This window comes from Chelonia mydas, chromosome 27 (genome assembly GCF_015237465.2).
Source record: "Chelonia mydas isolate rCheMyd1 chromosome 27, rCheMyd1.pri.v2, whole genome shotgun sequence".
Lineage (NCBI taxonomy): Eukaryota > Metazoa > Chordata > Testudines > Cheloniidae > Chelonia > Chelonia mydas.
In genome coordinates, this window is record NC_057860.1 from 11,442,930 (window position 1) to 11,456,290 (window position 13,361).

Consider the following 13,361-nt stretch of genomic DNA (forward strand, 5'->3'; position numbering starts at 1 on the left):
GCCTGCCATGTGGCTGTACTGAAGGGCCAGACTTCAATGGTCACTTCCAAACCTTGGCGTTCCATGTGGGTGGCTTTCAGCGCCTGGTGCTGCAGAGATCCCGGCATCACACCGTGGGCCCAGACAAGCACACAGTGCCTGCCGGCCTTCTCCATTGGGGTCGGATGCTTCATCCGAGCCCTCGTGTCTCACCCTCCCACCCCTCCCCGGAGATTGGACTCTAATAATAGCAGGAGGAAAGTGCTGGATTTTTCCATGCATGAAAATCTAAAATGACTTTTATTTTGAGAGCGAGTCTGGTTCCTTAACATAAAGCCGCCTGGGCAAATGAAAAGCCCCGAGTGCCGTGACAGCGCTGCTCCAAATAACAGGGGACGGGACGGTTGATTCATCTCCCATTCTGCCCTTGCCAAACGTAATGGCAGCCATGGAAAGAAAGTCAACTGACAGGTGGTTGTTTCGCCCCCTATTACTGTGTCACTCAGCCCAGGCCTTGCTGCTGCCTTTTCTCTGACAAATGGATGGTATTTCCAGCCCTGCTTAGAGCCTGCGGAGACAGCGGGGAATGGGGGGACTGCTCCTGCCCTTTTGCAAGGTTCGGAAATGGCTGCTGGGCCCAGCTCTCCACTAGGCGAGAGCAGGGGACCAGAACTTGTTTCTCTCAAAGCCGTGCCTCGAGGTCCTGACTAAGGCTATGTCTCCGCTTCGGGCAGCGTGTGGAGAACAGGCACTGGACATGTACCGACATGCTGCAGTGAAAGGCCTTTGTCTGCTGCCGGAGGCTTTCCCCCCCCGCCGACTTCCTCCCGCCCTGCCAGACCTTTCCCCCCCCACCGACTTTCCCCCGCCGCAGACTTCCTCCCTCCCTGCCAGAGCCTTCCCCCCCCCACCGCCGACTTCCTCCCTCCCTGCCGGAGCCTTCCCCCCCCCCCCCCCCCGCCGACTTCCTCCCTCCCTGCCGGAGCCTTTCCCGGGAGAGGTTCTGGCACCGGGGATGCTACATGGCTAAAAACAGCAGCACAGACATAGGAGGTGCTGCTTGGGTGTGTCGAGAGCCAGGTAGGAGATATACCCAGGGGGTTCAGTAGCGTAGAGCACTCTATTCTGCCCATACATGCCGCCATAAGTGTAGATGTACCTTAAGATCAAGACCTGACCGTGCTAGGCGCTGTACGTACACAGCGAGAGATAGACCCTACCCTGAAGAGCACACAATCTGAGGACAGAAGACATACCAAAGAGGTATTATTAGCCCCATTTTATGGAGAGATCACAAGTAACATTTTCAAAAGTGCCTAAATCCCACTGGAAGCCCAGGGGACTGATGCTCCTAAATCACTTTGGCGCTATTGAAAATATGGCCCCGAGTGACTCATGCAGGGTCACACAGGAGATCTGTGGCAGGGCTGGGAATTGAGCCTCTCCCACATCCCACTCTGGTTCCCAGCTCTGCCTCTGACTTACTGTGACCGTGGACTGGGGCTTTGGGGGTCCCCCCCCCCACCTTCTCCCCCAGTGAATAGGTCATTAAATGAGAACAATAGCAAGAGCACCTGGGATGAGATTTTGATGCCTATAATCACAGGGCAGTGGTGAGGAAAGCACCCCATATTCTGGGGTACGGAGAGGATGCAAAGTTGGAAGCTAAAAGCCATTGGCCCGTCTCACCAGCATCGCTCTCCCTGGCAGGGACAGTGGACAATGCCACAGTAGAGGAGCAGCGAGTTGTCAGTGCGCCCAGTTCAATGGCTCAGACAAAGGCGGAGACTCGTACGTAGCAGATTACCCCTCCACCGCCTGCCTTAGCTAGTGCTTAGGCACCTGACGCATGGGCAGATGGGAATCGCAGAAGCTGGAGCAGCCCCAAGGTAGGGTCAGTGACTAATGGCTGAGCAGCATCCCTTTGAACGTTGCACAGGACGGTCACAGACTGAGATTGCAACGAGTGGCCTGGAGGGAAATATCCTTATGAGATTTCAAGGGCATCCAGGCCAGGATTCTACCCTAGGGCACTTTGTCTGCTCTGGTTTTAAATAGGTTAGGTGATGGAGAGGCCATGTTTGATACGACAGTAGCGAGAGGGGACAGTGGCTTTAGAGGGTATAAGTCCCAGGTCCGATCTGGAGTAGGATACAGATGCCACAGCCCATGGAAGGGATGTGAAAACTCAAAGGAAAAGAAGGGTGGATCCTGGACCTGAGCAAATAGAAAAGTGGTAAGGTGGAAGCCTATAAATCTAGGGAGCCAATTAAAACAGGGAGGCTTTCAATGGGATGTAATTGAAATATATAAACTTGGGGACGGTGAAGATCTGACGACATCAGCCAAAGTGACCGTCTGCAGGCTCAGCCACATAAGAGGTCGAAGAGGGCGTCCGTAGCAAGGGAAAAAAACTATTCCACAGATTACACACGAGGTAGCTTCTGCCACCCAGCTGTGCTGAGCCATCCTCATTCATGCTGGCAAACTCGCTTCCACCCTGCTCCTTCTCCTGACCCCCACCAAAGCCATTCTGGCTACCTAGAAACCCCCCCACCCCACTCCTCTGCCCTCTCCAGGAGAGGCAACTCACGAACAAATGTAGCAGCTGCGTTTGTGGGGTTATGAAGACTGGAGACATCACACCACACCTGCGGCTGGGCTGGGCTGACTGCTGACACTCTGAGATAGTGCACCAGGCTAAGGGGAGCTGGATTATTTTCACAGCAGCCTCTTGCCGGGGCTTTCCTCCCAGCTCAGGGTTCCCCTGTCACTATGCCAATCCACCTCCCAGCCACGGGAAAGTAGGAGAAAGAGCTCCAGACCGCAGACCCCGTCAGACTGGCTCAGGCCTAGGGGTGACCAGATGTCCCGATTTTATAGGAACAGTCCCGATTTTGGGGTCTTTTTCTTACATAGGCTCCTATTACCCCCCCACCCCCTGTCCCGATTTTTCACACTTGCTGCCTGGTCACCCTACTCAGGCCTGGTTTTACAACTGAAACTTAGCTCCACCCAGGTATGTCGCTCGGGGTGCAGAACATTCATGTCGTTAAGCCCCGGTGTAGACACCACCAGGTGGATGGAAGAATGTCAGCCACGCACTGCCCCTCGCCGGGGCGGGGGGGGGCGGGGGAGGCAGCGCGGGGCCGGCGGACAGAAAACCCCTCTGTGGCTGCGTTTCAGTGGTATAGCTGCCCTGGTCAGTTCAGCCCCTCACATAAGCTTCAGCAGCACTGAGGGCTGCCCTAACTTGTGTCCAAGCTGCCAAGGCCCCCAGGGCTCTTCTGGCAGCTGGGAACAGCTAGGGTGTAGGAATGTCCTTGCCATGACCCCTTCCTGCCCCAGATACACCTCGAGGGCTGGCGGCTCCTGCTGGGGCATAGAGCCAGCTCTGCAAAGGTGGGGAGGACCCTAACTCCAGGAATAGGCCCCGCAACATAGGGGTCAATTCCCTCCAGAGAAGACAGGAGTTCACGTTACATGGCTGGATCATATCCTAGGCCTGGGAGGATGGCCCACTGTCAGCCTTGGACTTGGGCTCAGTTCCCTGCCCTAGCACAGATTCCCTGTGGGCCCTCGTACAAGTCACTTAGTATCTCAGTGCCTCAGCTCCTGAGCTGTACAATGGGGATAACCCCACAGGGGCATTATAGGAATAAATATATTCGAGGCGCTGAGCTCCTGAGGCAACAGGGGGCAGAAGCACCATGATAGCTAGGCTAGGGGATTTTCTAGGGGGCCGGGGGGGGGCTTTGCTCTTCTCACTGGGTGCTCTAAGGACCCCTAGAATAAAACCACGAGGAGGAAACTTTAAGTGAGGAAGACTCAGGCCCAGCCCTCTGCGGCTCCAGCCCAGATGGTGCAGATCTACCAGCCATCACTACAGCGATGTTTGAGAACAGGAAAGGAACCATCATTGAGCCTACGAATTCCCCTTGGAATCAGGGTGGAATCGGGGTGTTAAGGGCCATGGGGTATTCATCGGAGCCTGTTTTACCGTTTCTCTGCGAGCCCAGTGACCTCCCCTAGCTCCCTGCTGGGGCGTTCGGCTCAGGACTGACTGCGGAGCGAATGGATGGCCCAGTGGGTGGGATAGGAGCCTGGCACTCGGCACCGCATTCAGCTCCCCGTTCTGCCGCAGACTTCCTGCATAGCCTTGGGCATGTCCCTGAGCGTACATCTCTGCTGCAAGCCGTGGTGTGGGTGTGGCTAAGCCAGACCTAGCCACACTCGCTTTAACCCAGCTAATGTGGCTAAAAATAGCAGAGAAGACCTGGCAGTGGGGGCTGGGAACGCACGTATGGGCCCAGGGCTCCAGGCAGGCCACGCCACTGCTTCTTCACCGCTACTCTTACCTGTGCTAACTAAATTGAAGCCAGCGCAGGTAGGTCTAGCCTGAGTGGCTGTGCCTCAGTTCCCCATCTGTAAAATGGGGGAGTAGCACAGAAATAGACTACAGACCAGGAGGGCTCTGACACGACAGTGATGGGGGGGCCAGAGAAGTACTTTAGCTAGATAGGGGGCCACGGCTCTCATGGGTTTTCCAAGAAGGTCTCCTAGAGAAGACTTGACCGTGAGATTACGCTCCTTGACAGCGGGAGCATAAGGGTCACAGGATCGGAGCGGAGCCATGACAGAAATGAAGGAAGGATTTTTTTTCCCCCCTTTCATGCCCAGTTGCTCTGTGACACTCACCCTTGGTTGGGTGGCAGCTACTGGATTGTCAGGGCTGGAGCGATGAGATGCCATGGAAGTCATTTGCATCATCTCCTTTGCCACCCTCCCCCATGTCATCAGACCATTACTGCATGGAAAAAAACAAAAAAACAAAAGCCACCAAAAACACACAAGTTGGTTTTTTCCACTCCCTCCTCTTCCACCCTACCCCCGCCCCAGCCTCTCCAGCAGCCCGTCTGTTTGAAACGAAATTAAGAAACCCTTCATCTGCATGTGTTTGGAGAGTGGAACTCGTGCAGCAGGAGGAGGAAAAAATAAAATAAAAACAGCTGACAGCAAAATTTCATTATCCCCCCCCCCCCCCCCATGGAAGCAAATGAGTAATTTTTTTTAACGAGCATTTAAGCTCCTTTGCTGAGCGTCTCATTGAGCATCATTGCACCTGCAGCCCCAGCCCTGCCAGTAGGCGAGTGGCTGGGGGAGGGTTTTAATGAGGACCTTGGCTGGGTAGCAAGCACAGTTGATAGGGAAAAGCAAGCCACACACACACACACACACACACACACGAACCGCCTTCCAGCCCCCTGTGTCTTTACCACTGGTGGGAGAAGGTGTCCTCTTGGGATATGCAGGGTGTAGGGTGACCATATGTCCCGTTTGGGCCAGGACAGTCCCTTTTTTAAGTCCTGTCCTGACTTTTGGGGGGGGGGGGGAGCATGCAAAAGTGGGCATTTGTCCCGGTTTTGATCAGTTGGCTTGAGCAAATGGGACAAATGCTCACTTTTATCAAAAAGCGGTGGAACATGTTGGGGGGGAGCGGAGATGCCAGCCCCACACGGGGTGGGGCAGGGCTGGGAGGGGAGGCCAGCAGTCCAGCATGCAGGGACCAGCAGGGTGGCAGCGACCAGCGACTGTCTCATGCAGGGGCATGCAGAGATCTAACGGCCAGCAACAGCCTCGGGGAGGGGGGGCCTTGGGCAAGCAGCTGGGGATGTCCTGTTTTCCCTTTGGGAAATATGGTCCTCTTAGCAGGGTGGCATGAGGAATCAGAGCTAGCAGGCTACATAGATGGGGACAGCGGCTGCTCCAGATCTGGGTTCAATATGAACTATATGGGGGAGCATCCCAGCTCAGCATTGGGCTCAGGCTGAACAAGGGGAGCTCTAAGGCGACTGGCTTTTCCTCACCGAGATTCCTCCCCCAGCCGGCAGCATGGAAAGGCAGGAGGACCATAGCCCCTAGCCCAGTGGCTTGGGCTTTTGGAGGGGGTGGGTAGGAGGCGAAAAAGCCCACATGTTCCCCTCTCCCTAGCAGAGGTGGGCAGTTCTGTGAGAGGAGACCTGAGCTTCCCCCTTGGGAGAGCCCATGCTTTAGATCACTGGAGTAAACCCCAGCAGCCTTGGAAGCTGGTACAGTGCCACACCCACATCCCCACTCCAAACCAGACAGAGCGCTGGAAAAAACCTCACCCTGTTCCCATGCATGATCTCTCCCCATCGTGCTAGCACCTTCAGGACAGGACAGGAAGCTGTAAGATGTCCTCCTACCCCTGCCAACACATCACCTGCCCTGAGGAAGCTTTCAAAAGTACAGTCCAGCTGCACGAGCAAAGCTCCCCTGCGGCACCAGGTCACAGCATAGGGTTGGCTGTGGGTGGGTGTCTCTCTCCTTGCAGAGCCGGAGTCAAACCAGGTTCAGGAACCATGCTCTGCCTCGTTTCTTCGGCCCCACACACAGCATGGCTTGACCCAGGCTATCAACATGCCCAGAGCTCTCAACGGGGTGAGGCCAGGCCCACACTCTGCCACTTCCCCAAAAGGGCTGTTGTAAGCAGGGAAGAAAGGAGAAAGAACCAACCCCATCTGTGACGTGCTAGTCACGTTGCTTAACATGGTCAGAGACCAAGGTGATGGGCGCAATACAAGAACCTGAATGTAATGAAGTAGACTGTCACGGGGAGAGGCAAACCTTACAGACCGCAGGGAGTTACGGCCCTCTCCAATGGGCTTGCAAAGTTCGTTTATATCAGCCTTTACCCTCCAGCTCCCTGCACTTGGAAATGGTGTTTTCCACCTCCCCCAGCCCCAGGGTGATTTGATGGCTTTGATGGTCAAACAGGTTTCCAGCTGAAGTGCAAACCTTGCCACACAGCAGGGATAAAGGGACTCGGCTGGCACAAACAGAAGCAGTCTACAGCCCACCTGGGGGGCATTTCCCTCCCAACACATTTCAGCTCCTTCCCTCTGCTGCGCCCCTCCCCAGCCTCTCCTAAACGGAGTAAGGGCCCAGGGAGGATCACGCTGAACTTCCCAACCCACAATGAGACTAGCAAACTCAGTTCCAGTTCCAGCCACAGTTCCAACACCCGAGGCTGCAGAGAGTCCCCCTTCTTCTCCCCTGATCCAAACCCCCAGGGGGATGAGCCTCGGCTCTCCTCAGACTGCTTTGATTACAGTCCAACATCTCAGCTACATCCCATTTAAGGGCATTGGGGACCGGTGGGGTGAGAGTCCTTCAAAAATCAGGGAAGAGATTGGCTTTGTGAAGTAGCAGGGAACAGGCCCGGCCTATCGAAGGGAGACATCAAGCCAACAAGGCTGTCCTCCCATCCCTGAGAGATTAGAGAGACAGCCAGGCAGAAGGGCCTGTAGTGAGGGCCTGCCCACTCACCCGAGCCCTGTGATCCTGCCAGAGAAGAGCCCGACAGGACAGGCCCATCTCACGGTTACAGTGAGCGCCTGGGGGCGACTGGCAGGGTGTGCAGGCAGCGGCTGCAAAGGGGTCAGCGGTGGGGACATCAGGATGTGCGAGAGAGGCAATTTCTGCTTTTGGGAGTCAGAGGAGACTGTCAAAAACTAGCGAGGGGGGACACGTTATCTTGGATGGATGCTGCTTGGTGGGGCCCGGGTGAGGGACGCTGTTCACGGGTCTGTCAGTGCAACACGGAACGGGAACAGGACAGAGGGGAGGGTTATGCAGCGCACAGCCCTATCTGCTACGGTGCACACACCTATGCAGCCTGGCCACTCTGCAGCACTCCCCGCCCCAAACATCCTCCCCTTCTATGTTCCCCATCACCCCAGACACACCACACTTTCTACTCTCCAGTACGGCCACCTTTCACACACACGCACTAAAGCTTATCTATGCATTCAGCACTCTGGGGACGCCTATTTCCATCTCCCACCTGCCACCTCCTCTGAGCCTAAAAGGAAATCCTCTTCCCCCCCACCTCACCCTACCCTCCCAACTCCCCCAGCTGCTCAGGAGGTCGGCCCTCTTCCCTCCCCATCCTTGACGGCAATTGGCAGCACAAAGGCGAGCGTGTGTGTACGGGGAGGTCGTTTCACTGGGGGGAGGGTGGGAAGCAGCTGTGCACTCTCTGACAGCGACTGCACAGGACAGATCAATGTACAGCAAAGAAGAATCGGTTTCTCTAATTAAATCCTGGGTTGCTGGGGTTTTATACCCCCCACCCCCACAGAAGGCAGAGGGAGCTGTCCGCATTCCCCACACTAGCTGGGTTACAATGGGGCTCTTTGATACAGTGGATTCACTCAGCTGCCTGGTACCAAGGCTAGCTCCAAAGGGTCTTCTAAACGTCTGATGCTAATAAGCTATCTCGGCGGCTGTGGCTGCAGTGCGTGGCATCCCACGAGGTTCTGTGCCTCAGGACAAGATGGACCGTTACGGGAGAGGAGTGACCACGGGAAAGGGAATGGACCTTTCACTCCAGGAGCGGGTGGACCCTCCCACGGCTGGGGCTTTGCTAGTGGAACGCAGTCAGGTAAACCCAGGACTGAAGGAACAAAAAGCCAAACTACACCTCTCACTGCAGCGAAGGCTATTGACTCCAGGACCCCTTGCAACACTAGGAAACCGACAGGAGCCGTCAGCAATGAGTCCATGAACCGGCACGGAGAAAATGCAAGCACTAGTGCAGATGGTGCAAATTACTACCCCTGTTCTTTGTATCAGAGTCACTCCAGAGGCCTCCAACCACGATCGATGCCCCACATGCGCCTCACAAGAGACAGCCCCTGCTCCAAAGAGCTGATAGTCTAACTAGACAGACCAGGTGAGAAAGGAAGAATTATTATCCCCCACTGGGAAAAGTGAGGGAGAGAGAGATTAAGTGACTTTCCCAGGTCACACAGGGAGTCAGTGGCAGAGCTGGCGATTAAACCCTGATCTTGTCGCCCAGTCCAGTGCCTTAACCGCATGACCATCCTGCCTCTCAAAACCACAGCCGCAGAGTTACACAACTGGCCTCAGCCACACCAGCTCAGGGGCGCCTATTGCTGACAGTGGCTCTGTGAACTAGGGTAAAAGCAGACTTTTAAAGGCCCCAGGGTGGAGCTGCAGTAGGGGGCACCCAGGACTGAATAAACAGACGTGATCCCCTCCCAATCCTAGAGCAGGGGGGAGGAGTCTAACTCCTGGCTGGACAGTGAATAAGACCCCCCCACCCCCTGCACAAAGCCGTTAGCCAGCACTTATAGCCACCAGCCCCCTTCTCCTCCCCATAGGTGGGTACCATAGGCTGGGGGCACTAGCCTGGGGCGGGGGCCGGCAGCTGCGGTGGTGGGGGCTCTGGGCTGGGGAGGCATGGAAGGGGCAGGGCCTCAAGCAGAAGGGGCGGGACTGGGGGCTCACCTCCCCCACCAGGCAGTTCATGTGCCACCCATGCAGGCTGCAGTCCACAAGCTAGTCGCCCGGGGAATCCAGGGCTTGTCAGGAAGCAAGTCTGGATACATTTCCAAAGGTCTTTGAAGGCTGGGTGCTCCAGGGACAGTTTTAAGGCAATAACTAGGACAGCAATCGTTGAGGAGGACGAAAGAACACAGGCTGGGGCTGCAATAACCACCCGGGGCCGGCCAGCCATGGCACTGGGGTAACCCACACACCTCCTAGGTGTGGTGTTGTGGCACCGAGACCACTTAAAGGTTAACGAGCCCGCTAAAGTCTTGGCTAAGAGCCCCGCGGCTTTTAGCTCATGCAGTAGAGACTCGTGCAGTGAGCTCCAGAAGTCCCAGGTTCGATCCCACCCAGCGCCGACTGGGGTCTGTCGGTGTTACACTGGCACTTCCACGTCCTCCAGGCAAGGTGGGCCTGCTTTGGGATGACATGACGGGCTTCAGCCTCCCAGGGCACTGTGCTCTTGGTCCTATGTGAACCCAGCAGGGTTGGGAGAGCAGGGCACACGAGAGCATCTACAATCTGCATGCCTGGTTTAAACACACCTCGGCAATGTGCTGCTTTCCTGAAAGGGCAGCACCAGCCGGGTTAGACGGCACAGATGTCAGGAGCCAGTGCCAGCAGCCGTCTCGAGGGAGCAGCCGGGAATGGGGAGCCTTGGGCTGGGCCAGCACCAGGTACGGGGCAGAGGGACAATCACAAGTGGAGGGGGAATATTCTCCCAGCTCTGACACCAAACAATGCCCCTGTACGTGGTCTTACTCGGGGGCGGGGGGCCTGCAGTTGCTGCTTCCAGTGACCCTCATTCCCCCCCCCTTTTTTTTTAGGGAATCTCATGTACCCTGCCCCTCCTCAGACTATGGCAGCCTGTTTTCTGAGGGGAGGAGGGCAGTGCCTCCCTTCCTGCACCCCACCACTGAGGGGTTGCTTGCTGGCGGAGCGAGCCGTGGGTCCACAGAGGCAGACGTCCGGTCTGACAGAACTTCCATCAGAGATCGAGCCCGTCCCCAGGGCCCTGCAGGCAGCACCGCGAAAGCACTGGTGCACAGCCAGGGGGGAAAGAGCAGGGAACAAAAGAGAAAACGCTGCCTGTCTGGGAACCTGCCCAGAGAGAGAGAGCGATAGAGACACGCCAGAGCTAAAGCCCAAGCAGAGAAAAAAAAAAGAAAGAAAGGGGGCCCTAGCAACCAGCATGTCCCGCACCTCTTCCCACCTTGAAATCCATCTCTTCTCCTCCTCCTGGCTCCTGCTTCCCCTGCCAGCACCGGGGAGGAGAGCCGGCAGTGCCAACCAAACCCACACACATCCGGCAAGCCCTACTGCATGAATTTGGGGCTGGTGTGGCAACACCCTGGGAACCTGCTGGTGAAGTTTGCGCGCACACACACACACACACACACACAGCCCTTTGTGAAGAATACCCCTGCCTTGGCACCACACCAACTCGCACACAACCCAATACCGGGAACAATGTGCCTTTTCCTATTCTGCACACGCGCCAGGAGCAAAGCGACCGCAAGTCACGGCGGCGAAGGGGGCGAGTGGTTTGAGTTATTTTAAGTTTCCCTCCTCCCCCCCAAAGCCTGTGATGTGCCAAATTTTTCCACCTCCTTTAAGGACACTTAAAATAACTCACCCGGGCGACCTGCAGCCGGATTGCCTGCTCCGCACACTGCCTTTGATCACCACCACCCCCTTGGAAAAAGCCAAAAACCAGGCATTAACCAGCCAACCAGCCCCCACCCTCCCGCACCCCATCTGTCTCGGTTATTTAATGAAGCAGACGGCATCACCACCAGCCCAGGGAAAGAAAGGGAAATTCAGAACCCAGCTCAACCAGCAAACAGCGCAGCACTTAAGCCACGTTGCTGTAAGGCAAGAGAGAAAAGCACACCCCTTAGTCGATCTTCCTCCCCCCCCACCAAAAAAAATACAACTCGTTCTGGCAACGTTTCTAGGACAGCAGGCTCTATAGATACTTTATCCCCTTGGAGCCAGGCAGCCCTGACAACAGCACAACACTGAAAACCAGCGGTGGCCACGAGCACCAGATTAGCACCCCCTGCTGCCTTCATCTGACAGCCAGCATCCCCTGGTAGCCCAGTCCCCCCCACATCTGCAGCCATTCCCCCCAGGTGAGGGGGTAGCCGGAGAGTTCTGTCTTGTCACTGCATGGAGGGGGCTTAATCCCCCCCCCCCTTTTAAAAGCAAGATTCCCCCAGCTGATCTTCCTCTGTTCAGCTTCAAAGCAAACCACTCTGGCATCAGCAGCACCAATTCCCCACAGCATCACCACACCGTACGGGCAGTTGGAGCGGGGGGGGGGAGAAAACAAAAACACACAAATAAAAAAAAATACCTGCTACTTAAGAATGGGTGCACATAGTGAGAGTGACATGCCTTGAGAGGGTGTATTTCCCATTATCGCCCGGGCTTTCCTCGCTCGCTTTCTTGGCTTTTTCCTTTTTCTTTCTTTCTTTCTCCGAGGGGCTCAGGCCCAGCCAACCATGGGAGACCGCAGGCTGGAGTGCTAGAGAGGGAGCGTGTGAGAGTGGGAGCGCGTGCGTGTGTGCGCGCTCGGCTCGGCGATGTACAAAGGATCAAATGGGAGACACATTAGCTCATGACAGATTAATGTGCAGGGAGATCTGTCCCTCTCGCTTAAAGGCCCCTACATTTTATTCCGAGATAGGTGTCTAGTCTAAATGCCAGGAGGATATTATGATAATAAGGGCAGCGTGTAATTACCGCTGGTTCCGGCAGAGGCAGCAGGACCCAGGAGGCAAGGCCAGGTCGGATACGTTGATAAATATCCCACCGCCCGGCTCTCCCACACTGCAGGAGTTGCAAACTGTTAAGAATGGGCCACTTTCTTCTTAGCCAGCATAGGATCTCCCCTACACACATGGGTTCCTGACACAGCCTTCACATTTCCACTGCACACCTGTGGGGTACAACAAAATCTAATTTGTTCTCCATGGGGGGGCATTTGGTCAGAATCCCCCACCAGCCGGTCATAGGAAGAGCTACTGATTTAGCTCTAAAGGTCGATCAGGAACAATCTCAGCAAAAGACGGGGGTGGAAACCACATCAGCAGAGCTCCTCTTGTTGATCGCTTCCCCGGATAGTATTGACAGCTGTCACTTATGTCTCGGAGATGACCTGTCCATCATCTGGCCATTGCACACCTCCTGCATGAGCCACCATGAATGCCCCCCTGCCCCGGGGGGCAGATGGGAACTGATATACATAATAATTATTCAGAACATTACAGTCACACCTAGAACCCCCAAATGAGATTGGGGCAGCGTGGAGGCAGGTGTTGGGCCTAGCCAGGCACACCCCTGGCCCTAAAAAGCCTACGATCGAAAGAGAGGAGACAGGCAGTGTTTAATTTGGGCCAGGGTGGAGCTCCGACACCGCTAGGCTTGCCGCATCAGTTATGAAGGTAAAAACACACAAAAATGCTTGAGCCCTAGCACCACTTTCCTTACAAATTAAGCACTGGAGACAGATAAAGAGGCGGGCAGGGGAACCAATGAAATGACTTGCCCCAGAGCCCGGAAAGAACCCAGCTCTGCCGATTCCACTCCAGCGCCCTACCCACTAGGTCGCATTGCCTCTCCAAAAGGAAATCAATGAAAGACCACCTCTGAGAGCACAAGAACATTCAATAATTACTCCTGTGACCCTGCTAGACAGCCCTCCATGCCAGGGCAGGGCTGGGGTAGCCGAGATTGTCTCCCCATGCCACCATCCTCCAGAGGCGGCCCCTGCTGAGCTGGGAGCTCCCCAGCAGCCGGTGCTGCTGGACGGATGCCGCTGGGATTGCTGGAGCCAGGGGCTCCCCCCAGCCCACACTTGTCACAAGGGAGAGCAAGGAGGGGGGAAGCTGTCTGAGTAGCAACACCCTTACCTGCATAAGCCAGAGCAGCTTTCCCCGTGCCAGCCAGCGCTGCGGATGGGTTCCCAGCTGCGGACCAGCTCCCGTGCATGCCTGGGA

At 55.9% G+C, this 13,361-nt stretch overlaps 1 protein-coding gene and 1 long non-coding RNA gene across 10 annotated transcripts in view; one reads left to right on the forward strand and one right to left on the reverse strand.

Annotated features, from left to right (window-relative positions):
• The window catches only part of SRCIN1 (SRC kinase signaling inhibitor 1), a 180,072-nt gene extending 168,064 nt beyond the window's left edge, over positions 1-12,008 (reverse strand). For 7 of the 9 annotated variants that reach the window (XM_043536627.1, XM_043536634.1, XM_043536625.1 and 4 more), the window contains exon 1: positions 11,758-12,008. In XM_043536627.1, coding sequence (XP_043392562.1) covers positions 11,758-11,779 — 22 coding nt within the window. In that variant the 5' untranslated portion in view covers positions 11,780-12,008. Of the gene's footprint in view, positions 1-11,716 lie in introns of all 9 variants that reach the window. The other 2 variants (XM_043536617.1, XM_037887094.2) reach the window with 1 other exon arrangement.
• LOC122463906 lies at positions 9,674-11,689 on the forward strand. Its single transcript, XR_006287642.1, has 2 exons — positions 9,674-10,034; positions 10,185-11,689. It is a non-coding gene; the product is annotated as an uncharacterized LOC122463906 (long non-coding RNA).
• Positions 12,009-13,361: the final 1,353 nt, after the last annotated feature.